Below are 26,948 nucleotides of genomic sequence, written 5' to 3'. Positions count from 1 at the left end.
TGCTGGTGGAGTCACTGTGTACATACATTACAATACTTATGTTGCACTAAACCTGATTTACGGACTAATTGCATTCACAATTTTGCAGGCTTCAGAGCTGGAATCTCTCTCCGCTGCTTGTTCAGTTTTTACACAGAGTTTGTTCTGAGGATTTGAATTCTAGGAAGTGTAATTATTACAACAGACTCTGTACAAGATTTTAAAGTAGGAAAAACAAACTGCTCCCTTCATTACAGACACTCTGAGTAGCTGACGTGGGCCTGGCTAGCAACATTCTTGTTGACTATTTCCGGTAACAACCCGCAGAACTTTGATTGCAGCTCAGGACTAAATTACAAACTAACCCAGCACAAGATAAGTAATAAAATGTATTCACAAAGAAACTCAACTTGTTATTTAGATTACTGCCATATATAAACTTGTGGACATGAAGCCCAATGCAAGAACTGTAACATCCCCCAACTTCTCATGTGCCATTTATAATACTTATTTCTTCTTTTGTGGCAGAGGAAGAGTCAAGTTAAAGGTTGCTGCATCTGTATGGGAAAGAACACTGGGAGACGTGTGGTTTATGAAGGCTGCATGGATACATAGTATATAGGGCAATACATATGATCAACGATATATACAGGCGTGACATGGGTGGGTCCTACAGTTCTCCTAGTCTTGTAGAGCAGAACAAACTCTCAGACACAGCTCTGACCTACAAGAAAATAAATCCCCATGAATATTTTAAGTTTCATTCAATAATTTGTCATGATTTTAATATAAGCATTTACCTTAAACTACCCCAAAATTGTATTCTGGCTCAAAGCCCAATTTCTATCTCCAGCTGAAAATACAACAAGTAGCCGCGGATGCCAAAGTTACGTAATTTAACTCCAACTAATTAAAGGGAATGTAAAATGAGTCCTTATTAAGCCCCATTCTTGGAGACGATTCCGGCACCTCCTGAGCCGGCTTATTTGGTTTAATGTGATTCATTAATTCAGGATCAGTCCTGACTGTTTGAGTTATGACAATGGTCCCTGGTTAGGAGTTCATTTGCTCCTTCAGATGCGCCCAGCAGTGGAGGAGCCGGGGATGATCAATTACCTGCACGTCTCGGGGTTAGTTAAGGAAGACAGGGATATGACAGAAGGAATAAGTAATAAAGATTACACAATGTCTCAGAGTGGGAAAGAAGGGTTATACAGAGTGCTTGGTCATTCAGACAGGCAAGACTGGTCACTTGGGTTCCGGGACAGCCAATCAGGACTAGCTACTTATTTACCTATGGGCTGTGTTTCCAACTTGCCCTCTAACAGCTGCTCGGGGCCCATCGGCTGAGTGTGAGGGACATTAGGTGACAAGTTCTCATTTTGACTGCCTGGACTGACCATCTCTCGCTCTTTCTCATTCTGCATCTGTGCATATACATTAATTCCAGGAATTTTCCTAAAAACATCAACAGAGACGTCATTGCTTTGGCCAATCATTGCTGCAACACCGCTGACAAGGAACAGGACTGTGATTACCTTTTGAATTTATAGATGACGAAGATGGCCAGTCCAACAAAGACCACCGATAAGAGCATCAGCATTGCGGAGCCACTGTGACTGGGAGTCAGGTCCACCAAAGGGGCTGGAAAGGTCAAAGGAACGAAGATTATCCATCTAGTGAAGGTTACACACTATTCTGAAACATTACAAAGTGTCCATAAGTCGTTCTGCCCCTCAAAGTCATCAGGTCCTAAAAGCTCAATACAACACCATATTCTCGAAGAGTTGTCTTCATCTTCAGCCCTCAAGTCCCACCAACAATCATGATTCGGGGATATCCCAAAGAGAGGACACCTGTGGCATTGCCAAATAATTATATCACTTGTATTCTCAACTAAGACATCCCGTCAAGAATGAGACCCCCATCCCGCCTGGTGAGGTGTCCGCATCCCGGCTTTTATGGGAGTTACGGAAATAACTGAACAGCCATACGACAGCTATAGAAGTGGATGGAAAGAGCCTCCATTTATTTCTCATCTGGATGTGGTGGGCAGCTCACCGGGTGGGACGGGGTATCCTGTTTTCGACATAGGTGTAGGATCCAGACTTAGGACCCACATCTATCAGACAATTATGATATACCCCATGGTTTTGCCATAAACGTCTTACATGGTAATAACCCTTTAACATGATAATCCTGGAAACATGATTTGTTGGGGGGACTTGAGGACAGGAGTTGAGAAACCCCATCTAGTAGAATATTCTAGATCTTTACTAGGTCATTGGTCTCTGTCATGACCCATTTTTTTTTTCTTTTATTTACTCATCATAGAGTGTCTTTATATATATACACACACACACACACACATATATATATTAATATTTTTTTTAGCAGCTTCATCTGTTTTCGAAACGTCAAGTCTTCTACAGATTCAACAATGCTGAGTTTGCCATTGGTGCATTTCATTGAAATATTACAATGTGCTATCTGGGATTTTACATAAGACTGCATGAAACTTATTGACTTTTCTTGACATCGTTAGATCTCAAAGTGTAAAGAAAATGAAAAAAACAAAAACAAACGGATTCAGCTCTGCTTCATCTGAAAGTTAAACTTCAAAGGTCTCATGCACACATACATGATATGGCTCTATAAAATCTCCAAGTTGTACAGATCCATAATATAACACCCGTGGAGGTCTATGGGTCCATACTATCTCTCCATAATTACATACGGAGTCATACTGCGATTTTTCCGTAGGAGTCATAAGACAAGGAAATCCCGAGCAGTGCTCCATTGGATGCCATATAATGAGGATATGTTCTACTACGGAGAAATTCCTGCTGTGCTTTATTCATCAAATCTCCTCTGTATGTTAAAAACTAAAGACATGGTCTAGATATAAATAAAAAGTTGGAAAAGAGATGGAAACTTAGGATATATTAATGTTTGATTGATAGGGGTCCGACCTACAAGAGCCCCTCCAAACAGCACAATGAATAGACTAGGGCTCGTCCATACGGTAGGCTGTGCCTATTGCAGCTGAAAGGGACATGAAAGATGAGCCGCTGTGCCGATGTAAAAAATGAAGGAGCATTTTTATTATTCTGGGGGTCCCAGAGCTTGGGCTCCCAACAACCAAACATTGAGAATCTCAGAGAACAATTTTAAAAGTGAAAAGTTATTGTCGACAGGGTGCTATCTGTTTTTTTAACGGATAGAAAACTGACACATTCATTTCTATGGGGCCATGCACACTTCCGTTGTTTTAAAGGAACTGTGTGGCCGTTCGGGACAAAATAGGACAGGTGCTACTCCGGTCAGTTTTTGATGGAACATTCTCGGCCATTGTAGTCGGACTGCACACGGACTGCATAACGGACCGTGTGCGGTCCGTGTTAGGCAGATACGTCATTAACGGCCGTACGACGGGCAATGGAAGTGTACATGAGGCCTTAGGCTGGAAACTATTTAGAGGCTATGTCCACCTTTGAAACAATTTAGTTTTTTTTTTAAATAAAAATGTCTATCAGTGTGTTTGGTGCAACTTTCAAAATACTTTTTATTAAAAATTATTTTTACTTTTTGAGATACAGCTGCTTTATATTCTGTATAGAGAGCAGCTGTATCCGAATCCGTCAGTTCAGCGGGACTGACGGGTTCAGTGTCAGCAGATCCTGCGTGTCATCCACCTGTAATCGGTCACATCTACGTTATGTGATCGATAGCAGCTCGATCTTGTGTGCCAGAGACACCCAGGTTCCGCTGTCACTGAACCCGTCAGTCCCGCTGACCTGACGGATACAGGTTTCAGCGCACGATACAGCTGCTCTATATACAGGATACAAAGCAGCTGTATCTCAAAAGGTAAACATAATTTGTAATAAAAAATATTTTGAAAGTTGCACCAAACACACTGATAGACAATTTTATTAAAAAATAGATATATATATAATAAGGTGTGCATAGACTTTAAGTGAATGTTTTTCTAGAGTTTATTGTGATCTCCGTTAAAAGTGAATGCGATGAGGAGCAGTTCATTAATAACTCTTCAGACTAGTGGATCCTGCAGAAGGGAAAACTTCACTTGGTATGTACAGCACATGTACGAACAGGGCGAGAGGAACATCTGCTCAGCAGATAATGGGATGCAAAAACATGAATTGATATTCCCTGGGATCTTATTAAGAACTGAGCTTGTAAGACATAAGCAGCTACACACGATGGACCTTCTTATCTGCATCCGTCCTTCTTTAGAGAAGACGTCCCTGGATAATATCCCTCTTACTCGTAGATTCCACCACATCTGTTGTATCATCAAGGAGCCCTCATCTGATCAGAGGTCTCACAGTTTACGTAAATAATCTCAAGGTTTTGACATATCTGACATGGGCAAGGATCACATTCTCTTACGGGTGACTTACAGGTGTGGTACATTGTGGTAAATAGAAGAAGAATGAATGAAAGTTTGGCTGGTGCTAAAGAATTTCATTGCCTTCCTTTGTCTTTACAACATGTCCATACTCTACGTACATGGGGTGTAAGTTCTCCAGAGTACGGAAATAAATATTTTTCAGTAAAGAATATAAAAAAAATTTCAACAGAATATCCAAAAATAATCAAATATTTTGTTATACTGTAACTTAGGGTTGACGCTGAGCATCTGCATATTATGTTTAGTTCTGGGCCACCTTGACCACACAGTAAATGGTGTGACTGTACAGGGGCATCCCAACATTACAGATTATATGGCTCAGACCCAGGGAAGAAGACCAGACCAGTGCAGGAGGTAAGATCAGACTTTATCCTGGGGGGATGGGGACTGTGGCTGGCCGTCTGGAGAGCATCTGAAACAGTAATGTAGGGGGTGTCTGCAAAAGGCACTCTGGTGGGTATCTGAAATTAAGGGACTTTATAGGGGTATCTGCGATGGGCACTATGGTGGGTATCTGAAATTAAGGGACTTTATAGGGGTATCTGCGATGGGCACTATGGTGGGTATCTGAAATTAAGGGACTTTATAGGGGTATCTGCGATGGGCACTATGGTGGGTATCTGAGGCTATAGTAATATATGGGGGTATCTGTGAGATGCACTAAAATGGGCATCTGAGGTACTAAATAAGGGGATCTGTTTGGGGGACTATGGTGGTCTTCTTTGGCCAAGGGACTGAATGGGTCATCTGTGGCTGGCATTCTGGAGGGAACTGTGGCTGCAAGCTGTAGAGCATCTATGGAGGCACTCTGATATATATCTGATGCGGAGGTACTATATGGGGTATCTCTGTGAAGAACTATGATGATCTTCTAAAGTTCTTATGGGGGACTGTGGCTGGCAAGCTGAAGAACACCTGTGACAGGCACTCTTGTAGGTTTCTGAGGGTAAGGCACTTTATGGGGATATCTTTGGCAGGCACTATGGGAGTCACCTGAGCATGAGGCACTGTGCCACAGAATTTATTTGCAAGGGTTCATTGTGATTGTTCTGATACCAGAGACATTTATTTGGATCGGGCAACACAGGATTACATTCTGGTTTGAGTTTATTAGGGAAAAAAATATATATTAAAAAGGTACATTAGCAGGTTAGCACCCCATTGGCCGTCCCGCAAACAAATAAAAAATGAAGTACTATACTGTACCTTTTAATGGAGGTATCTAAGGCTGAGAGACTGTATAGGGGAATCTGTGGGAGGTGCTGTAGTTTGTATTTGATGCTAAGATACTGTATAGGACATCCGAGAGAGGCGCTCTAGTGGGTATCTGAAGCTAAGATACTGTATAGGACATCTGAGAGAGGCGCTCTAATAGGTATCAGAGGTTGAGATACTGTATAGGACATCTGAGAGAGGCGCTCTAGTGGGTATCAGAGGCTGAGATACTGTATAGGACATCCGAGAGAGGCGCTCTAGTGGGTATCAGAGGCTGAGATACTGTATAGGACATCCGAGAGAGGCGCTCTAGTGGGTATCAGAGGCTGAGATACTGTATAGGAAATACGAGAGAGGCGCTCTAGTGGGTATCAGAGGCTGAGATACTGTATAGGACATCCGAGAGAGGCGCTCTAGTGGGTATCAGAGGCTGAGATACTGTATAGGACATCTGAGAGAGGCGCTCTAGTGGGTATCAGAGGCTGAGATACTGTATAGGACATCCGAGAGAGGCGCTCTAGTGGGTATCAGAGGCTGAGATACTGTATAAGACATCTGAGAGAGGCGCTCTAGTGGGTATCAGAGGCTGAGATACTGTATAGGACATCTGAGAGAGGCGCTCTAGTGGGTATCAGAGGCTGAGATACTGTATAAGACATCTGAGAGAGGCGCTCTAGTGGGTATCAGAGGCTGAGATACTGTATAAGACATCTGAGAGAGGTGCTCTAGTGGGTATCAGAGGCTGAGATACTGTATAGGACATCCGAGAGAGGCGCTCTAGTGGGTATCAGAGGCTGAGATACTGTATAGGACATCTGAGAGAGGCGCTCTAGTGGGTATCAGAGGCTGAGATACTGTATAGGACATCTGAGAGAGGCGCTCTAGTGGGTATCTGAGGCTGAGACAATGTATTTGGGGACATCTGAGAGAGGCGCTCTAGTGGGTATCAGATGTTGAGATACTCTATGGGGCATCTGAGAGAGGCGCTCTAGTGGGTATCAGATGTTGAGGTACTGTATGGGGCATCTGAGAGAGGCGCTCTAGTGGGTATCAGATGTTGAGGTACTGTATGGGGCATCTGAGAGAGGCGCTCTAGTGGGTATCAGATGTTGAGATACTCTATGGGGCATCTGAGAGAGGCGCTCTAGTGGGTATCAGATGTTGAGATACTCTATGGGGCATCTGAGAGAGGCGCTCTAGTGGGTATCAGATGTTGAGGTACTGTATGGGGCATCTGAGAGAGGCGCTCTAGTGGGTATCAGATGTTGAGATAGTCTATGGGGCATCTGAGAGAGGCGCCCTAGTGGGTATCAGATGTTGAGATACTCTATGGGGCATCTGAGGGAGGCGCTCTAGTGGGTATCAGATATTGAGGTACTGTATGGGGCATCTGAGAGAGGCGCTCTAGTGGGTATCAGATGTTGAGGTACTGTATGGGGCATCTGAGAGAGGCTCTCTAGTGGGTATCAGATGTTGAGATACTCTATGGGGCATCTGAGAGAGGCGCTCTAGTGGGTATCAGATGTTGAGGTACTGTATGGGGCATCTGAGAGAGGCGCTCTAGTGGGTATCAGATGTTGAGGTACTGTATGGGGCATCTGAGGGAGGCGCTCTAGTGGGTATCAGATGTGGAGATAGTCTATGGGGCATCTGAGAGAGGCGCTCTAGTGGGTATCAGATGTTGAGATACTTTATGGGGCATCTGAGAGAGGCGCTCTAGTGGGTATCAGATGTTGAGATACTCTATGGGGCATCTGAGAGAGGCGCTCTAGTGGGTATCAGATGTTGAGATACTATATGGGGCAACTGAGAGAGGCGCTCTAGTGGGTATCAGATGTTGAGATACTCTATGGGGCATCTGAGAGAGGCGCTCTAGTGGGTATCAGATGTTGAGGTACTGTATGGGGCATCTGAGAGAGGCGCTCTAGTGGGTATCAGATGTTGAGATACTCTATGGGGCATCTGAGAGAGGCGCTCTAGTGGGTATCAGATGTTGAGATACTATATGGGGCATCTGAGAGAGGCGCTCTAGTGGGTATCAGATGTTGAGATACTCTATGGGGCATCTGAGAGAGGCGCTCTAGTGGGTATCAGATGTTGAGATACTCTATGGGGCATCTGAGAGAGGCGCTCTAGTGGGTATCAGATGTTGAGATACTGTATGGGGCATCTGAGAGAGGCGCTCTAGTGGGTATCAGATGTGGAGATAGTCTATGGGGCATCTGAGAGAGGCGCTCTAGTGGGTATCAGATGTTGAGGTACTGTATGGGGCATCTGAGAGAGGCGCTCTAGTGGGTATCAGATGTTGAGGTACTGTATGGGGCATCTGAGGGAGGCGCTCTAGTGGGTATCAGATGTTGAGGTACTGTATGGGGCATCTGAGGGAGGCGCTCTAGTGGGTATCAGATGTTGAGGTACTGTATGGGGCATCTGAGAGAAGCACTCTAGTGGGTATCAGATGTTGAGGTACTGTATGGGGCATCTGAGAGAAGCACTCTAGTGGGTATCAGATGTTGAGGTACTGTATGGGGCATCTGAGGGAGGCGCTCTAGTGGGTATCAGATGTTGAGGTACTGTATGGGGCATCTGAGGGAGGCGCTCTAGTGGGTATCAGATGTTGAGGTACTGTATGGGGCATATGAGAGAGGCGCTCTAGTGGGTATCAGATGTTGAGGTACTGTATGGGGCATATGAGAGAGGCGCTCTAGTGGGTATCTGAGGCTGAAAATGTTCAAGGAGGAACTAAAATCATTGAACTTTTGCACTGGGCCTATGAATGTGCTACACCACCTCTGGCACGTTATATTAATGTCTATCTGCTACCTGCTTATTATCTTTTATAATATATTACTCCCAATGCTGACGGTCCATGGCCATGAACTATCTTTGTGGATTTGTGATACTGTATGTCGAATTAGTGACATGTCAGATAATAGAACTTAACAAAAACCCTATTATTATTATCATCAGCTTAGCGTACGCTACACTCGCCCTGAGAATGGTGAAACAGCTTACACTGGTTGTGGTTGAGTGTAAAGGCTTCCCAATATCTAAGGTCACCTGAGCGTCTGTATTACACACATAACGCGGCGGCTGAACGCTCCTTTGTGTATCTTCTGCTGCCATTAAACACACTTGAATGCACAAATCTAAGCACCGAGGCCTCTGTACACACTGAGGGTTTCCAAGGGGAGATGCATTAGGATTTCAATGCAAGAACTAAAATTTTTCATGATCCCAATTTGTCCATAGCAAAAGCCAAAGTCTAACTGAGATAAAGATATTCTGGCCACGTTAGACTGGACAACAAGGTAACAATTTAGATCTACAACGCACACATGACCTGATATTGTTTGTATCCTTTACATCATTTACATGGAGAAAGATTCTTAAACACAGATATTATTGTCTCTTCCTGTAAATGATGAAGGTACAGATAGTACTGCCCCCTGTAAATGATGAAGGTACAGATAGTACTGCCCCCTGTAAATGATGAAGGTACAGATAGTACTGCCCCCTGTAAATGATGAAGATACAGATAGTACTGCCCCCTGTAAATGATGAAGGTACAGATAGTACTGCCCCCTGTAAATGATGAAGGTACAGATAGTACTGCCCCCTGTAAATGATGAAGATACAGATAGTACTGCCCCCTGTAAATGATGAAGATACAGATAGTACTGCCCCCTGTAAATGATGTAGGTACAGATAGTACTGCCCCCTGTAAATGATGAAGATACAGATAGTACTGCCCCCTGTAAATGATGAAGGTACAGATAGTACTGCCTGCTTGTCTCTCCTTGTAAATAATATAGGTACAGATAGTACTGCCTACCTGTCTTGCCCTGTGAATAATGTAGGTGCAGATAGTACTGCCTCCCTGTCTTGCCCTGTGAATAATGTAGGTGCAAATAGTACTGCCTTTCTGTCCCTGCCTGTCAATAATGTAGGTGCAGATAGTACTGCCTCCCTGTCTTGCCCTGTGAATGATGTAGGTACAGATAGTACTGCCTTACTGTCCCTTCCTGTAAATGATGTAGGTACAGATAGTGCTGCCTCCCTGTCTCTGTATGTAAATGATGTAGGTACAAATAGTACTGCCTCCCTGTGTCTATATGTAAATTATGTAGATTCAGATAGTATTGCCTCACCACTACCACCACTACTATCACCACCACCACTACTACCACCACCACTATCACCACAAACACTACCACTTCCACTACTACCACCACCACTACTACCACTACTACTATCACCACCACCACTACCACTACTACTATCACCACCACCACTATCACCACCACCACTACCACTACCACTACTACTATCACCACCACTACCACTACCACTACTACTATCACCACCACTACCACTACCACTACTACTACTACTAATAATAATTGTTTTTTATTATTATTATCGTCATCATTATTATTTTACTACTACTATTATTTACAGGATTATTTTGGTTAGAATTGAATTTAATTTGTGATTTAATTTAAATTATTTTATTTTGTATTTAAAATATTTATTTTGTATTCGTTATTAAGTTGAAAAAGATCAAATAGAATAATTCAGACTATAATAATACAGTAAGTAGAAAGACCATGTTCAGATGGAATGGGCGCAGATTTTCAGTGTGGCTTATGAAACAAAGTACAGTACAACACACGTTCAGAGGGTTTTCAAAACTCAATTCACACTAAGGCCGGGTTCCTACGGGTCGGATACACTGCGTAAACCTTACGTCCGCAAAATCGCGCAAAACAATTTTTCAAACGGAATTTCCTCTGCAGAAGAAAACCATTCATAGTTACCCCCTCCGTCTTCTCTGCACGTAGTCCGGTTTCCTACAATGACATTGCAGGCCATGTGACGCTGCAGCCTGTGATTGGCTGCAGTAGTCATAAGGGATGAAACATCATCCCAGGAGGCCAGACTGCAGGAAGGAGGAGGGTGTTCTGGGTAAGTATGATTTTTTTTTGTTTTCCGTAGTTGTGTTTTTCCCAGCGTAATCGCTGCAAATACGCTGCAAAAGTCGCAACACTTGGCTTTCTGTTGCGGTATTTGCATCCCTATTGAATTCAGTGGGGAAAACTCGCAACGGAAAATCAACTAAAACGCAGCATAAATTGACGTGCTGCGGAATTAAATTCTGCACTGCAGGTTAATTTATTAATGTTTACGCTGCGTTTTTTTTCTGCAGCATGAGATTTTCTAAGGCTATGTTCACATGGTCTTTTTTGGCGTGTTTTTTGACGCGGAAACCGCGTCGCAAAACTCGTCAATAATGGCCCGAAAATGCCTCCCATTGATTTCAATGGGAGGCGGAGGCATCTTTTACCCGCAAGCAGTAAAACCGTCTCGCAGGAGAAAAATGGGACATGCCCTATCTTCGGGCGTTTACGCCTCTGACCTCCCATTGACTTCAATGGGAGGCAGAGAAAGTGTGTTTTGCAGCGTTTTATGCCTGCGGTGCTCAATGGCCACGGGCGAAAAACGCAGCTAAAAACACCTCGAAAATCGGCGTGCAGGGAGAGGAAAATCTGCTTCAAACTTCCAAACGGAATTTTGAGGCAGAAATTCCGCCTGCAAAAAGCTCAGTGTGAACATAGCCTAAGTCTTATCCACTTTGCTGCTACTGTAAATGCTGCGGAATTTCCACACAGAATTCCATTGCGGACATTCCACAGCGTTTATGGCTACGTGGGAACTCGGCCTTAGTGGAAAAAAATTCTGCACAGATTTTCAAATGCGCCTATTTTCACTACAGTCTTCGCCCTTATCACAAAATCCGTGGCAGATTTTTGTTAATAATTTTTGTCTGAACTTGACTTAATGTTAATAGAAATATTAATAATAATATTAATAATAATATCAAAATTATTATTAAGAAAAATATATTAGTAAATGATTGAACATGAGGATTGGCGTCAATTACGCAATTATTTCACTAAGCAGTGCAATAATAATAATAATACTAATAATAATAATAATAATAATAATAATAATACTAATAATAATACTAATAATAATAATAATACTAATAATAATACTAATAATAATAATAAATAATAATAATAATATCAATTAAGATAAAAAAAAATGCAAGAAAGTTCTAGTAGAAACATTTTATTTACCTGCTGTTAAATGTGCGGCGTGAACCATAACATGGACTCCGGGTTTCAGCTCAAAATGAACCATCTCTTGATTAAGCTTGCTGATGAAAACATCACAGATCTAAGAAAATATTATAAAAAGATCCATGAGACCATAAATATAATAAACGTTTTCTCTTTCCCAGCAATTATATATGATATTTTTAGCTTCCAATTTCTGGACACGTGACCAGTGTCCCTAGATACTTAGTCAAACAGCTCCAAAATACGAGGTAGCACTCCACCGTTCACTTGACTTTGTAATGGCCTTTCTCTTGGCTTGACATACCTAAAGTTCATAGGCGTGAGATGAAACACTCCCATGTTAAATATTTTGAGAGATTGGAGTCCTTAGTAAAGTTTTTAGAAAGTATTACAAAAATGAGGTCCTTTAAGTAATGTATATCAACTAAAATTCAGTCCACCACTAGAGGGAGCTTCTGCGCTTACTGCATACTGTTTTATTATGGAGATCAATGCATAAATATTATTCAGCAAATTCCTAAATTCCCCCTAGTGGCAGCTGCAGGTAGCTTACATTTTATCATTTTTCTCTATGTCTATGCAGGGGATTTGGAGCTCATAAAATGGAGCCCTGTCCACTATAAAGATATATTAAGGAATTAGCAAATGATTTTGGAACGATTTAGATTAAATAAACTAAACGGTGCTCAAGAGTGAACATTCACTTTAAGCTGTCTGTCATGTGTTATGAAGTGAGAATTATTATTTTTTTAACTGAGCAGCAGTAGGATAAAATTTAAATTGAAAGGAATTGTCTCATCAGACAATATTGAAGCTGGCGTGTCGACCAGCTCCTGGCACTCCAAACAGTCGATTTTGTCAGAAGTTTTCTCTAGCTAGATATTTCCCCAGCAGGGGACGCTATACTATTGCATGGCAGCCATTCAGATACATTAGCGGTTGAAGTCTGCCAGGATGAGAGCCGCTCTTACATAGCCACGCTCTGTTCTGGCTCATAAAAAGGGATCCCTCGCTCGGACCCTCCCTCTGTGACATCCATGTGCCCTCGTGTCGTTTAAAACCTATGTGCAATTTCTAAACATGGCATTAGATAGAAGCCCTTGTGTTGTTACCATTTCGCAAGTTTTTTTAAGAATTCGATTCTGCCGTTTCTTAGTTATAACGGAGAGGGAAACCTCCGGCAAATTTCGTATTATGGAGTCATATTTCCTTCGGACAATGGAAGCGAAAATAAACCTTTGTATTAAAGTATTTCAGCCTCCATTATCTTGTATATTGCAATAAAGCTTTGTAATGGGAATATTGCCAATCTGCAAAAAAATTGGGGGGGGGGGGGGGTTAAGAAATGACAGAGGTTTTCACATCTCCAGGTGGCACGTATGGCTAAACTCCCAAGCAACATGGCGATATAGCATCAAACAAAGTATCAATGTATAGCCAAGTAGATTATGGCGGCCATGTAATACTACATTTCACCCGCAATGTCCGGCTGGCCAAGTCTTCTATGTCATGATGGGGTTGGAAAGTCATGACAGGGGCCCGTGAGCCGCATGTGACTCCCGGACTACACTTTGACCACACTGGCTGCTATACTGCATGCTGTCAGCACATATGGTGGAACACAAAATTGTGGTCTGTTAGGTGGGTGGCACAGGTGAACTTTTTGCATTAGGGTCCCCCAAAAAATTTTTTGCCGAAGGAAAAACATACAAATCCAATGGAGCTGCTGACCTTGATTACAACCCATCATTTCCTCCGTGAACAGAAAAATAGAAGTGGAAATTTCAACCTGTGAGTAGCTGCAGGTAGAGTGGGGATTGGTGCGCATCTGCCTGACATACAGCAGAGTTGTTGTTCTACGACATCTGTGGATTATGATGTTCAGCAAATGGCATAAAATGTTAAATGTGATTATGCAAACTCACAAGCATGATTTTATTTGCCTTGTGTGTGACAAATCCATCCATCTGCTGAAACGCATCCATAGGGAATGGAAGGAGAAATGGCAGCGGCTGCAGCTTTTTGTTTTGCCTATTGACATACTTCTTTCTTATATAAAACTCAGCAAAATCTATTATGAAGCAGAGTGGAAATCCCCCAAAAATGTATCAAATTAAAATTAAAAGCCAGAGTAAAAAATTTGTTTTCCAAATGATCCTTTCCTACAAGATAAAAAAGACTTTGTGATCTCTGAAATCAATGTTACAGTTTGGTTTCTACATTGTAGCAACTAAAGGCTATTTCCATGACTTGTGTTTTCATATTGATACATGTCACTAGATGGTCTCCAACCAACAGCAATGGAGCAAACATAACAAGATCAATGGTTTGTACTTATTTATTAGTAGAGTTATCCCATCAGGACATCCCATGTCCATATATCCTATCAGAGCATATGGATGACGTAAAGGGGCTTTCTTCTGAGAACCGCCCTCTATGAGCCAAAGCCGGAGAGCCCCTGACAAGCAGCATGTCTCTCTCATTGGCGGATTCAAATTGTACACACACGTTACTGTTACGGGGTTGTTAAGAGGAAAGTAGGAGCCTCTGTTCTGGTTTGTCCAATGCGTGGAGAGTGATATGAAAGGGTCTTATCCCGCTGTGCACACATAGAGCAGACCGACTGCATTAAACTCAGCTACTGATTGTTGTTATAAACCATGCTTTGATTTCCTGCTCTGTGCGAGGAAGGTAGAGCTGCATTCTTCAGTGTTTGGACACAGAGCTGTTGGCGTGGCGGCTCCAGAGCACACAGTGGGTGAAATACTGGTACAAAAAAATGGCAGTGGCATACACAAAAAAAAAGGGGCCTGTAAAAAAGTTCTTAAGGGGCCCCACAGGGCTGCCATCAGGGCACTGCAGGCGGTACTGCTGTCAGGAGCCAGGAAAAATTAGTCTTAAAAAGTGTCCCCACTCTTCAGTCAAAATCTATCCTCTACTAATCACTGATCTATTGAATAGGACCCCACAAAATCTACTGTATATAAAGACTATGTTAATCTCAATAATGTTTCTCTTTATAGGGGCCCACATGCTACACATATCCCCTTATCTATTCCACTTTCCCATCAAGTGTTCACGGTGGGGGGAAAACTGGAGAAGAGTGAAGAAATCTGAGGGACCTTGACCAATTTACGGTATGGGGCCCACAGATTTTAAATCGCAGACCTGGGTCCCCATTATGGTGCCAAGTATAGTCCCCTAGAGAGAAGGGTCTGGTGTCCCTTGTTTTCTAATAATACAGTTTCTCTAAAGATGGGAGCCATCCCCCCAGTAACAAGGGGGGGGGGCTGACCCACTTTATCAAGGGCCCCTCTATAATAGAACTTTTTTGTTAATCACATGGCGAGCATTCAAAACGTTCCCGAACAATTAAGCGGCAAAAACGCAGCGTACTCCACACTTGAACTTTTGATCTCCTCTAACGGTTGAAGTCCTATAGAAATAATTAGCGCTCAGGACTATTTTTGGTTCACGGCTGACTCTTCTTTATCTTCAGAATTAAATGTGTTGTCAGGAGAAGGAATAATCCTGTAATAGGAGTCATTTTTCATGAGTCATTTTTCACCAAGGACAAGCAATGAATAGTAACATCTAATTAGCAAGAAAGATTAATATTCCTGTGATTAGTGATAGACACTTAAGTTTGATTTAGGTCAGTGGTTGCGGCAGAGTCAACTACCAAGAGCCAACTCAGCATTTAAACCTTCGGTGATTTTCGCAGAATGGGCCCGGAGAGACCCTAATCCATGGTCCCACACCTGATTCACTAGTGCATTCGGATTTTCTTATTAAGCAGGATCTAGGTCGAAGATATTAAAAGCAGCATAACAAATTAGATAATGCTTTATTGCAGACGTGGAACGTGTCCAATTTCGGGAGTAATTATTTCAGAGCTCGGAGAAACATTCCAAGATTTGTCCTTCATCACGATCACCTATTTCAGGGGGAAAAGAGTTTCTTACACTTATCTTTAATGCTTTTTATGCTGAGAACATTTATAAATTGTAGGTGAACATAGATGTAGCAGAGCTGACCTAATGGTGATCTCAAAATGTGTTTTCCATAATGTGGAAGGTAAGTGTGCTGTGTTATGTAGAATAAGGGATCTTGGCGGACCCGTGACAGTGGCACTTAGAGTCTCTACGGGTCCATACACTGTGTGCAACCATATGGTACCTGCCATGGGACCCATACAGTAAAATGGTCAGAGCTCCCTGGGCTATTTTCCATCTCTCGATCCGGTGACCCATTATGTACATTTGATGGGCAACGGAGGGAGGATGTTTTGGGGAGGGGATCACATGATCAATATGAAGTGTAAAGATCGTAAAGATTTTGCAATCTGTCAGCCCTATTTTTTTTAAATCTATTTAACCCCTGACTACAGTACCATCTATACTGTCCTAATGGATGCCTTGTTTTCGGGTGGAAATATTTCTAGGATAGAGTATCTCCATAATTATATAACTACAAGTGATGCAGAGGTTGTTGTTACACCTGGTCCCAGAATCCTAAGGCTCAAGAAGGACCCTCTGCTTCATATGAGCAAAACCGTACTATAAATTACAATGAGAGATTTGGGTCCCTATTATAGATTTTGCATTGGGGTACTAGAGCATTAGAGGGGTTATCCGGGCACGGACAGCTGATGACCTATCCATAGGATAGGTGATCAATATATGATCGGTGGGGGTCCAAGACCCCAACCCCCAACCGATCAGCTGCTCCGGCTGCCTCCGGGCATGGGATAGTATGCAGTATTCGGAGCTCTGCTCCTATTCACTTAAATTCTGCAGCTCGGTCGTTATTCTGTATCCGGAGCCTTCTGCATCCGGCATGGACATCCGGTTCCCGGAGGCAGCCGGAGCAGCTGCTCATTGTGGGGTCCGGGTGTCGGACCCCCACCGATCATATACGGCTGACCTATCCTGTGAAAAGATCATCAGTTGGCCGTGCTCGGACAATCACTTTAAGTTACGCCTCTGCTCCATAACAAAGCATATCCAAAAGAAAGAGATCAGCGGCACATCACAGTCCCAGAGAGCATTCACAGGGGGCAGATAAACAGGAAAATATTTCAATCGGTGCAGGCAGTGTCGAGTCGTAACCAATTCAGCTCCAAAGTAGACACAAGAAGGTAGAGAAACCGCGGCACACGCGTTATCCAGGTATCAAAGAGAGGTGTCTTTATTTCACCATAAAAAGCGACGTTTCGACCCCAGTGACCCCGGCTTGAAAAAGACCCTCACTGGATCACGTGTGTGCTGCGGTTTCCCTACCATAATAAACCATGTGATGGAGCATGCCATGATTTTTTTTCATGGAGTCCATAAGAAAAAAACCTCAGTGTGCCTCTTTGCTAAATCTGAGGAACCACGAGGCACTGTATGGACCTATAGGACCCTATGAGTGCCATATTACTGATTTGCACCCCACAGATCCATAGTACGGCCATGCCCATGAGGTCTAATGCACAAAGAGAGATGATTGAGTGGACCACACATTCATATATTTTCTATCTTTACTTTCCTCTCTCGGTGGAGGACCACGCGCTATCTGTTCTCTCTATTTATGACTACTGAGACTTTGGGATTACATAAAGAAAAGATTTCTTAGGATTTTAATATTCAGGCGGGAGTCAGGAGGGATTTGGCCTCATCATAAATATGGGTATTTTTGAATTGCATTTTGTGCAATTTATAAGGCGCTGGAAGTACATTTATGGTATAAAATGACTTCTCTGGTTATATTAACTTACATACATTGGGAGCAGCCATGACGAGGTCTGAGCCAGTCCCCGTGAGAATTCAGCCAATTAATTTATATATAGTGTATCCAAATGCAATGCTGACCTTTTGCCAACTCCAACAGAATGTTTCAGCCAACAAGATGGTATCTGCTACTCATTTCTGGATTATATGGGGGTATATCAGAACATTCCAGACAAAACTGATACATTTTATTCTGCTTAGTGCTTGGCCTGAGGGGCTTGAGAATGACACCTTCATTAGCTGTGCTAGACATAACACTTCCTTTAATAGAACACAGCCTATAAATACATTCGAAACCAACATTTCCAATATGGGTCTCGAACCTAACCCCAAATCATCTACAGTAAGGGTATGTTCACACGGCCTATTTTCAACCATTTTTCGGACCATAAACAACCCCGAAAAATGGCTACAAATACGGAGGCTGAACGCATCCAAACATCTTCGAATTTATTTCAATGGAAAAACGGTGGTTCGTTCCGACTGGGCGTTTTTTTACGGGGCCGTTTGAAGAAACGGCCCATAAAAAACCGACTCGTAAAAAGAAGTGCATGTCACTTCTTGAGCCGTTTTTGGAGCCGTTTGTCATTGGGTCAATAGAAAAACAGCTCCAAAAGTGGACGTAAAAAACGCAGCAAAAAAAGCCTGATATATAAAAAACGGCTGAAAATCAGAGGCTGCTCAAACCGGTTCGTATTTTACAGCCATTTTTTGTTTGCCGTGTGAACATATCCTAAGACCTCTTGCACATAACCGACCGAGTGCCACTTGGGCAGTTTTTTTTCACGGCATCCAAGTGCCACCCGATAGTTTTCACGAAGCCATTCACTTCAGTGGATGAATCGGGTCCGTGAAAAAAGACCCGACTCTCCGATCTGTGGAAAGATAGAACACGTCCGATCTTTCCACAGAACACGGGCGTGACCCGGGCGTCACATTCGTGTGCAAGAGCCCTAAGATTCTGAGAGCCCAGAACACAACCGTGTACCCAAAAGTGGACATAACACTCGTGAAACTGTGGAGTTGACCTATGAGATGCCGGATCAATCTTATTTTTCCAGAATTTTCCCCAAAAAAATTTCTGAATTTTCATCATTTTTATTTCGGGCACTCTTTAAAAAATGTATTGGGCTTTGAATCAGATCACAACTATTTAATTGGGATAAGAAGGTAAAATTCAGCCTGTCAATCCAGTGGATACCAACACAGTCTACAATCCCTTAGAAGAATAACATCATAGAGGTGAATGAATAATCTTCACTTCCAGGAATCCTAGAGACGTCTTTCTCCATTGTGTGCCCATGGCCGGGATATTGAAATGAGCGTCGTTCCCCAGGCACATCTGTCAGAGAACATGGCAGCTCCGGTTCTTGTCGCAACGCAAACACAAGTGCACGTTTTGATCATAGCTGCCTTCCAGTGAAAGGTCTTATCAATTATTTCTCAAGACCTGATTTAATATACAGTCGGGGCCCGAGTGTTCTTAGTTCAGTAGGACGGCGTTCCGGGCAGGTGATGAAGATGACAGCGGCTAGTCAGCAACTTTGGGATCAGAAGACCTTTTGTTCCACCAGGAATTAGCTTGAATGACCCATCACTGCAGCTCCACATAAAGCCTTTTGCTTATGAAGCTTTAAAACAAGACCTTCTGGAAGGAGTAATAAAGAAGTAGCAGTGCTGAGTTTGTCAGATGTAGTATATCTGAGGCTGTCACGGCACAATTCCTCATGATATATTATTCTTTCCTGCAGGTAAACCACAGAAGGGTCCAACACGTCCAAAAATTGGTGCCCCTTGGCCAGCAGTAATTACAGGATTCAGCTCCTTTAAAAAAAACCCTCTTTGCTGATCATAAGGCACGTGGGGGTTAGTGGTGGAGAAAAACGCATCCCAGATGTTACATGCTTATGCACCTCCCCCCTTTAATGTTGCATAATTATATAGTTAAGCCTCGATAACAATATATATATAAAATTCATTAATATAGTCTTCACTTAGAGCAGTACTCTGAGCAAACTTTACTCTGTGTCATGCATAGAGCTGGGCCTAAGGGGGCGGGGCATGACAAAAGGATTTACAGAGAGACAATATGTGCCATGCTCCGCCCCCTACAGCCCTGAACTAGGTTGAAACAATGTATCAGTTTTGCCAGGAGTGTTACTTTAATGTGCGATATAAGTAGAAAAGATTGTTCCTAAAACATTAGTGGTTACTGTGGTTTTCATGGGATGTGGAGGTGCTGAACATTTCATTATTTTCCTTTACACCAAAATAATTTTTGGTCTTCTAAGATGTTTATAGTCGTGAAGTCTAAACTCCCAACAAAAACTAGAATCTCATTCATCGGACAGACCTATAGAGCTCTACTTGTCCCTAAAGTTTAATTGACCTGATTGGGGTCGTTATAACGATCCCCTGCTTCTACTAGACCCAGGTTGAAGACTGAAATGTCATGAAGCAATGAAAAATTCTACAACTGTCCCCTGCGTCACACAATAACAATATGATAAGTGAGCAGAGCGGAGGTGAGCCGCCTGGAGATTATACTGTCTGCCACTACTGGTGACCACGAGAGCGTGGTCACCAATGCAGGAAACCATTAACAATGACAATATGATAAGTGAGCAGAGCTGAGATACCATGGAGATAATACGTGACTGCCACTACTGGTGACCACGTGAATAGAAAGTGTGGTCACCAATACAGTAAACCATTAACAATGACAATATGATAAGTGAGCAGAGCGGAGATTAGATACCATAGAGATAATACGTGACTGCCACTACTGGTGACCACACGTATAGAAAGTGTGGTCACCAATGCAAGAAGCCATTAACAATGACAATATGATAAGTGACCAGAGCTGGGATGAGATTCAATGGAGATAATACGTGACTGCCACTACTGGTGACCACGTGAATAGCAAGCATGGTCACCAATAAAGTAAACCATTAACAATGACAATATGATATGTGAGCAGAGCTGAGATGAGATACCATGGAGATAATATGTGACTGCCACTACTGGTGACCACGTGTATAGAAAGTGTGGTCACCAATGCAGGAAACCATTAACAATGACAATATGATAAGTGAGCAGAGCTGAGATACCATGGAGATAATATGTGACTGCCACTACTGGTGACCACGTGAAGCAAAGCGTGGTCACCAATATAGTAAACCATTAACAATGACAATATGATAAGTGAGCAGAACTGAGATGAGATACCATGGAGATAATACGTGACTGCCACTACTGGTAACCACGTGTATAGAAAGCGTGGTCACCAATGCAGCAAACCATTAACAATGACAATATGATAAGTGAGCAGAGCTGGGATGAGATACCATGGAGATAATACGTGACTGCCACTACTGGTGACCACGTGTATAGAAAGCGTGGTCACCAATGCAGCAAACCATTAACAATGACAATATGATAAGTGAGCAGAGCTGCCATAAGACACCCAGGAGATTGTATAGAAAATTATTTGACTGCCACTACTGGTGACCACGTGTATAAAGAACGTGGTCACCAATACAGGAAACCATTACCAGCTGGGGAGAAGAACACACAATAGTAGGATCTGAGGAATCGGGAATAAAGGATTTTATTGTTATTAGATTAGAGAATAATGGTTCTGCAAATAGAGTTAGTGCTTAAATGATGAGGACCTACCGTGAGTCATGTGACTTTACCATTAAGCAGAGCTGAGATTGTCTTTAACATAACTATTCGCAGCAAGACTACGTGTTATCAATGGTTTTTAATAAGATTAGAGGTAAACCTACTGCATTGTCTTAACTCAGTAATCACAATGCACAGAAGAAACAGTTTGACAACAAAATCAGCTCTGCTACATCTTTATATTGCTATATTTCTTTTCACATACAATATTGAGCTTCACAGCCTAATTCTATAGGACGTATTTATTACCTGGGACAGATCTTCGGTCTTCTTCTTCTTCTTCTCATCTGGGCCATCCTGATAGGGAAGGATGAAGAGCTCAGCGGACGTGGGGAGTCCTGGGAGAACCGCAACTAATATCTGTTTGCTGCTCACGCCTGTGGCCTGTGTGAACACAGGTAAACGAACACGTTAAACCTCATACAATCCAGACACAGGAAAATCACATTACCTTATTCTGAAGGGAAATATCTTGGTTTTCGGGCTGTAATCAGTGGTGTAGCTATCAGGAGTGAAGAGGTTGTAGCTCCTTTAAGACGTCTCTGCTACACCACAGGATAGCAGTGCTATCAATGATATGTGATGTTTGGTTGGACCCCAATCTTGTTTAGGTTTCAAGGATCTTAAAGCTAAACCTCTACAAGTACTGATCATTGTATCATGGGTTCTCCACCGCCGTGACCCCACTGATCGCATTAGGAAGGCGCCATGTCACTTAGTCTCTTGTTGGCTCCTCTTGGCTTTTATGGAAGCCACATGATCCTTGCTTTCCTAGCGCTCCTGATCCGTCTTTCCAGCGATCAATATGGGTCACTGCGGTCGGACCTCCACCAATCGGACACTGAGGGCACATTTGTCTTGAGACTCCTTTAAGATGACTATTTCCAACTTAGCACAACTGATTGGGAACATAGAGACCCCCAACAACCCATGTACCCTCCGAGCTGATAGCTCCAGGTGTGACGCTTACGTGACTTGCCTGTTCAATAGAGCATCATGGATTAGACTAAATAAACTTTTGCAAAACTTTTGACATGTCATAGTGACATGTCAGAAGTTTTGATTGGTGGGGGTCCGAGCACTGAGACCCCCACCGATCAATAAAACAAAGTGACAGAAGCGCTCGGGTGATTGCTGAGCCGTTTCATTTCTGATCGTCTTTTTTCGGAAAGCCGAGCAGTTGGTGTGCGGGCTCCTAGACTTTCTATTGAGTCCGTATACCGTTACCTCGGCTTTCAGAGAAGCAGCTCAGCACTCACACGAGCGCTTCTGCCGCTTCGTTTTAGCGATCGGTGGGGGTCTCAATGCTCAGACCCCCACGGATCAAACTTCTGTCTCCATGTCAGAACTTTTCTGAAAGTTTAGTTACCCCCTAAGGGGTTGTCTGTTTATACTTTGCATATGTCTTGTTAGGGCATATGTATGTAATAGAGGGAAGTACCCCGCTTGTGAAACCTTTCTATTACCAGAGTGGCTCGCCCTCCGGAGGATGCATCATGTCTCTGCATTACACGCCCTTCCTGCTCTTCCACAGTCGTCTGCTTTGCCTGACGATAACACATTATGCGTGGTCCATTCATAAGAACATGGGCAGCCTCATTAAAGGGGAACTCCAATTATAACGGATGCTCCTGAATGAATACACCGTTATCTGCACTCTATGCTAAGCAGCTCTAATACATATTCAGTCCTTGACCAATTGACATAGCAGAAAAACAGGTGACAATGCCAGTGTGGCTTTCTTTGGGGGTTGGGGATGTTGTCACCCCCCAGTCTCCAGAAGTGAAGGTTGTATAGACTGATATCGCTCCGCTAGCACTTCTGTGCTCTGGACTCCTCAAGGAAAGATGGAAAATAACAAGTGATGAAGAACAGAGTTAAAGGGGTTGTACAGGATTAGAAAAACAGTGCCACACTTGTCCACAGGTTGTATGCGGTATTGCAGCTCAGTTTCATTCACATCAATGGAGCTAAGCTGAAATACCACATATAGACAGGTGTGGCACTGTTTCTGGAAGAACCCAGACACGTGTTTCTGACCCAAAACAACCCCTTTAAGGTTTATTTGGTTTTTTTCTTTCAAAATCATGGCAAAAAATGCAGCGTTTGTGCAAAATTGTGGCAAAAACTGGGCAGTATTGGTAAAAAGAGAATGGAATAAGGTTTATCAAGATTTTTCAAGATATTTCAAGAGCAATGTGGCGTTCTTGTCTCCTGACTTCCAGGCCTGGGTTATGGAATTCACAAAATGTGTGTTACTTTAGATAGTGACATAGATGGAAAAGTAAAGTTTGTGTGAAACTGGTGGAAGTAAAGTGCGATGTGGGACAAGACGTTCATGACACTGCCTGAAGCAGAGACGGAGAACGGCACGAGCTTCTCCAGAAATGAAACAGCACATGAGGGGGATCACTGACTTTATTCAGACGTTAGTGGCTTCATTTATTCTTATACAAGAAAAGTTCAATATTTCTAACTTTTTTTTTGGGGGGGGGGGGTTCTCTATTGCTTGTAAATTGTGGCTCCTGACAAGTCTGACCCATTAATTTAGTTAAGTCCCTACTACAAGTGCCATATATTCACAGGGAATGGTAGGAAGGGGTCAAAATAAATCTGCAATTTTGAACAAAATTTTGAATAAAATTTGATCATATCCCTTTATAGGCGTTTGAGCACTGTTTTTCTTATATAGAGCTCCACATCCCGTTCTTCCCTTCCCACAGCTATAAATTATAACATAACTACCTGCAGCTACCACTAGGGGGAGCTTAGATGGCTTTGGGATTTAATTCAATGGGAGATTTATGCAGTGAGCTCCCTCTAGTGGTGGCTGTAGGCAGTTCAAATTCTATCACTTCTCTCTATGTCTATGCAGCAGATTTGGAGCCCTGTTTTAGAAAGCAGTGCTCCGACCGCTATAAAGATATATTATAAAATTGATCAACACCAAATTTTCGATTACATTTTTTTTAATAAAACGGTTATAAAAGGTGGACACTAACTTTAAGCATAAAGATGCAGAGGTATTGGGGGATAAACAGAGTAATAATCCAGGAGGACTATAAAGTGGAAATATTTTGTGAAACAGAATGCTCGGAACTTCCCATCCCCCGACAGGTGTGACGAGGAAAATTAATTTACAACATGTTGGTATTTTTCTTTTTAGTATATTATAGTATTTGTATAGCTATTTTTCTTATTGTTTTTGCTTCTTACCCTGGGTGCTGAATACATCTATACATAAAATGTTTCCTGGGTGGACTCGCTCTACAAAAAAGAATTTCCTTTGATATCATTTACATATCTGGAGAGTCTGAGCGCTGCAAATATGTGATGGAAAGTAGTGATCATGGGGGAGCAGGAAGGGTTCTGCATTTCCTGCCATTCATCCTATTGAAGATTCCTACAGTCCGACTCTCTCCAGACTAAAATGGCTGATAACAATAGATTGTATTCACCTGTCCTATAGACCGGCTGAAATGGCCGATAACAGAGAACAATAGCTCAGCAGAATAAGATAGACTACAGTCGAGAAGTGGTTAAACGCTTACACTTGGCAGCCTGAGAAGGCGAGGAATCAGGTTGGATCATTAGGACTATAAGCTGAGAACAAGCAGCCTCCCGACTGTGTGCTGTTTGACGACTGTAGGTTTAAACCGCTACCGTTTTAATTAGCAGACGGAATTCAGGTTCAAACGCAGCTGGCGCCACCGCGCCAAGTGATGCACCTGTTCCCCAGAGGAGCCTCTGTGGGAACAGGAGCCAGGGAGCATTTTGCAGAGCCGGTTGATTAATTGCCGTTGCTAGCTTGGCTGAGCATCCAGGCCGCCTCTGGGTATCGCTGCCGAGCAGGCGCTGTAGCTGCGGGCTCTGTGGATGTGGACTCCGTCGCTGTTTAGTAATCGCAATAAAATAAAAAACAAAATGCAAAAGAAGGAATAAAACATTCCCTGCATTACTGATTTCCCAACAGTGTTCAATAATGTATGGAGGAAAAAACAAAAACATTGTCCTCAGTAATCTGCAAATCAGGGGCCGACAGATGGACGGTGGCAGGAGAGGGCGCAGCAGTGCAAGTGGAACATGTTCCTTAATCTCTCATCTGGAAGGACGTGACTCCGAAAATAGGAAAATCCCCTGTTACTTTTTTTTTTTTTCCTTCGGAGGAGCAAATTTGTCCAAAAAATAAATAAACAAATTCATCCAAAGTAGCAAAATTGTATCCAGAACACTGAGAAAAAAGTTACTTCTAAGTTTTGTATGATTGTATCTGCCAAAGATCTGTGTTGATATATTAAGTGGCGTTGTTAGGTCCGATCTCGCATCTATCTATCTATCTATCTATCTATCTATCTCTCTATATCTATCTATCTATCTATCTCTCTCTCTCTCTATCTATCTCTCTCTCTCTCTCTCTCTCTCTCTCTCTCTATCTATCTATCTATCTATCTATCTATCTATCTATCTATCTATCTATCTATCTATCTATCTATCTATCTATCTATCGGAAGCCAGAAGGGTGAAACCCAGTGTCGGGTTGCATTATTTGGCGTGTTACAAGAGCTTATCTTATGCTTTTATCTATATCTTTGTAAGTATGGAATAAACTCGTGGAATTTGTAGTTTCCAAAAGGTAGTGCACTATCTCCTTTTTCTCCCTTGTTGGAGATTTAGAACATCAAGTACGGGGATATACACAGCAAGCAGTTGCATTTCTGCAGTTTCATTTCTGTGTGGAACCACAAGTACCAGCGAGATATACACACGAGTGGAAATTTGGATCGTTTTTTCTGCATGCTAGCTGGGGGAAGGTCAAACCCTTGATGAACACTTCAGACTTTACATCTACAACCGTCTGAGCGGTAAAAAACTATCATTTTGCTACAATGTATCAGTCTGCAGTTCAGACTGTTTAGCTCACAGAGCATTGTCTAGACTGGAGTCAATTGTATCCACTTTTCAGATATATTCACTTTTTAGCTATATACTGGTTTGCAGTTTGTCAGACAAGAATGTTCTCATTCACTGACAGCAAGCAAAGATCCTTACAATGGTGAAAATTTTAAACACAAAGTATATTAGAAAGTTATAGAACTTGTCAGGTACCGTGTATACAGGAAACCAAAGCATTTTTTTACTATGTCTACCACCAGGGGGCACACATTAATATTGGGTAGCGCCAACTGGGAGCCTGATGTTTGCTTCAGCTGTGGAGCTGTGCAGATGGGACAATGGCACTGCTGTAGTTTCAGGCGCTCTCTCCAGGTGCAGCCCCTACAGCTTGAACACATTACAGTGCGGGTGCTTTATGTATACAGTGTATAAACCCTATAGATGAAGCAGCAAATCATTTTGTCACTTACATACATGAGTGCTTTCTTAATCACGCGACTGATGTCTCTTCTCCACTCGGGAATGTCGGGGTTAAAATCATCCAGGTTTGGAGAAAACGACAATCGCAGAGACTGAAACTGCTCTGTAAACAGCAAGAGCGGGAAGAATGTAATTTTAATTTAAGGGGTAAACTATAAAAAATACACACAAAAAAACAATGTAAAAGATACAACAAAATCAGCACATGTGAATACAGCCCTAACATCCTCCTTTCCTTTCATCCAATCCTGTCTAATATTGCACTTAATTCACTGTAAGAAATATTCAAATAATTCTGATCTGCCCTTATCTGGCTGTAAGGCAACTGGCTAAAGC

At 42.6% G+C, this 26,948-nt stretch overlaps 1 protein-coding gene across 3 annotated transcripts in view; it reads right to left on the bottom strand.

Annotated features, from left to right (window-relative positions):
• SORCS1 (sortilin related VPS10 domain containing receptor 1) overlaps positions 1–26,948 on the bottom strand; it is a 536,576-nt gene that overhangs the window by 7,906 nt on the left and 501,722 nt on the right. For 2 of the 3 annotated variants that reach the window (XM_075842831.1, XM_075842832.1), the window contains exons 22-25: positions 26,603–26,715; positions 21,489–21,623; positions 11,776–11,875; positions 1,518–1,623 (exon numbers count right to left, since the gene is read on the bottom strand). In XM_075842831.1, the coding sequence (XP_075698946.1) occupies positions 1,518–1,623; positions 11,776–11,875; positions 21,489–21,623; positions 26,603–26,715 (454 nt within the window). Of the gene's footprint in view, positions 1–1,273; positions 1,438–1,517; positions 1,624–11,775; positions 11,876–21,488; positions 21,624–26,602; positions 26,716–26,948 lie in introns of all 3 variants that reach the window. The other variant, XM_075842830.1, reaches the window with a different exon arrangement.

Source organism: Rhinoderma darwinii, chromosome 11 (genome assembly GCF_050947455.1).
Source record: "Rhinoderma darwinii isolate aRhiDar2 chromosome 11, aRhiDar2.hap1, whole genome shotgun sequence".
NCBI classification, from domain to species: domain Eukaryota; kingdom Metazoa; phylum Chordata; class Amphibia; order Anura; family Rhinodermatidae; genus Rhinoderma; species Rhinoderma darwinii.
The sequence above is the reverse complement of the archived record's forward strand: the minus strand, read 5'-3'. Positions and strand labels throughout refer to the sequence as shown.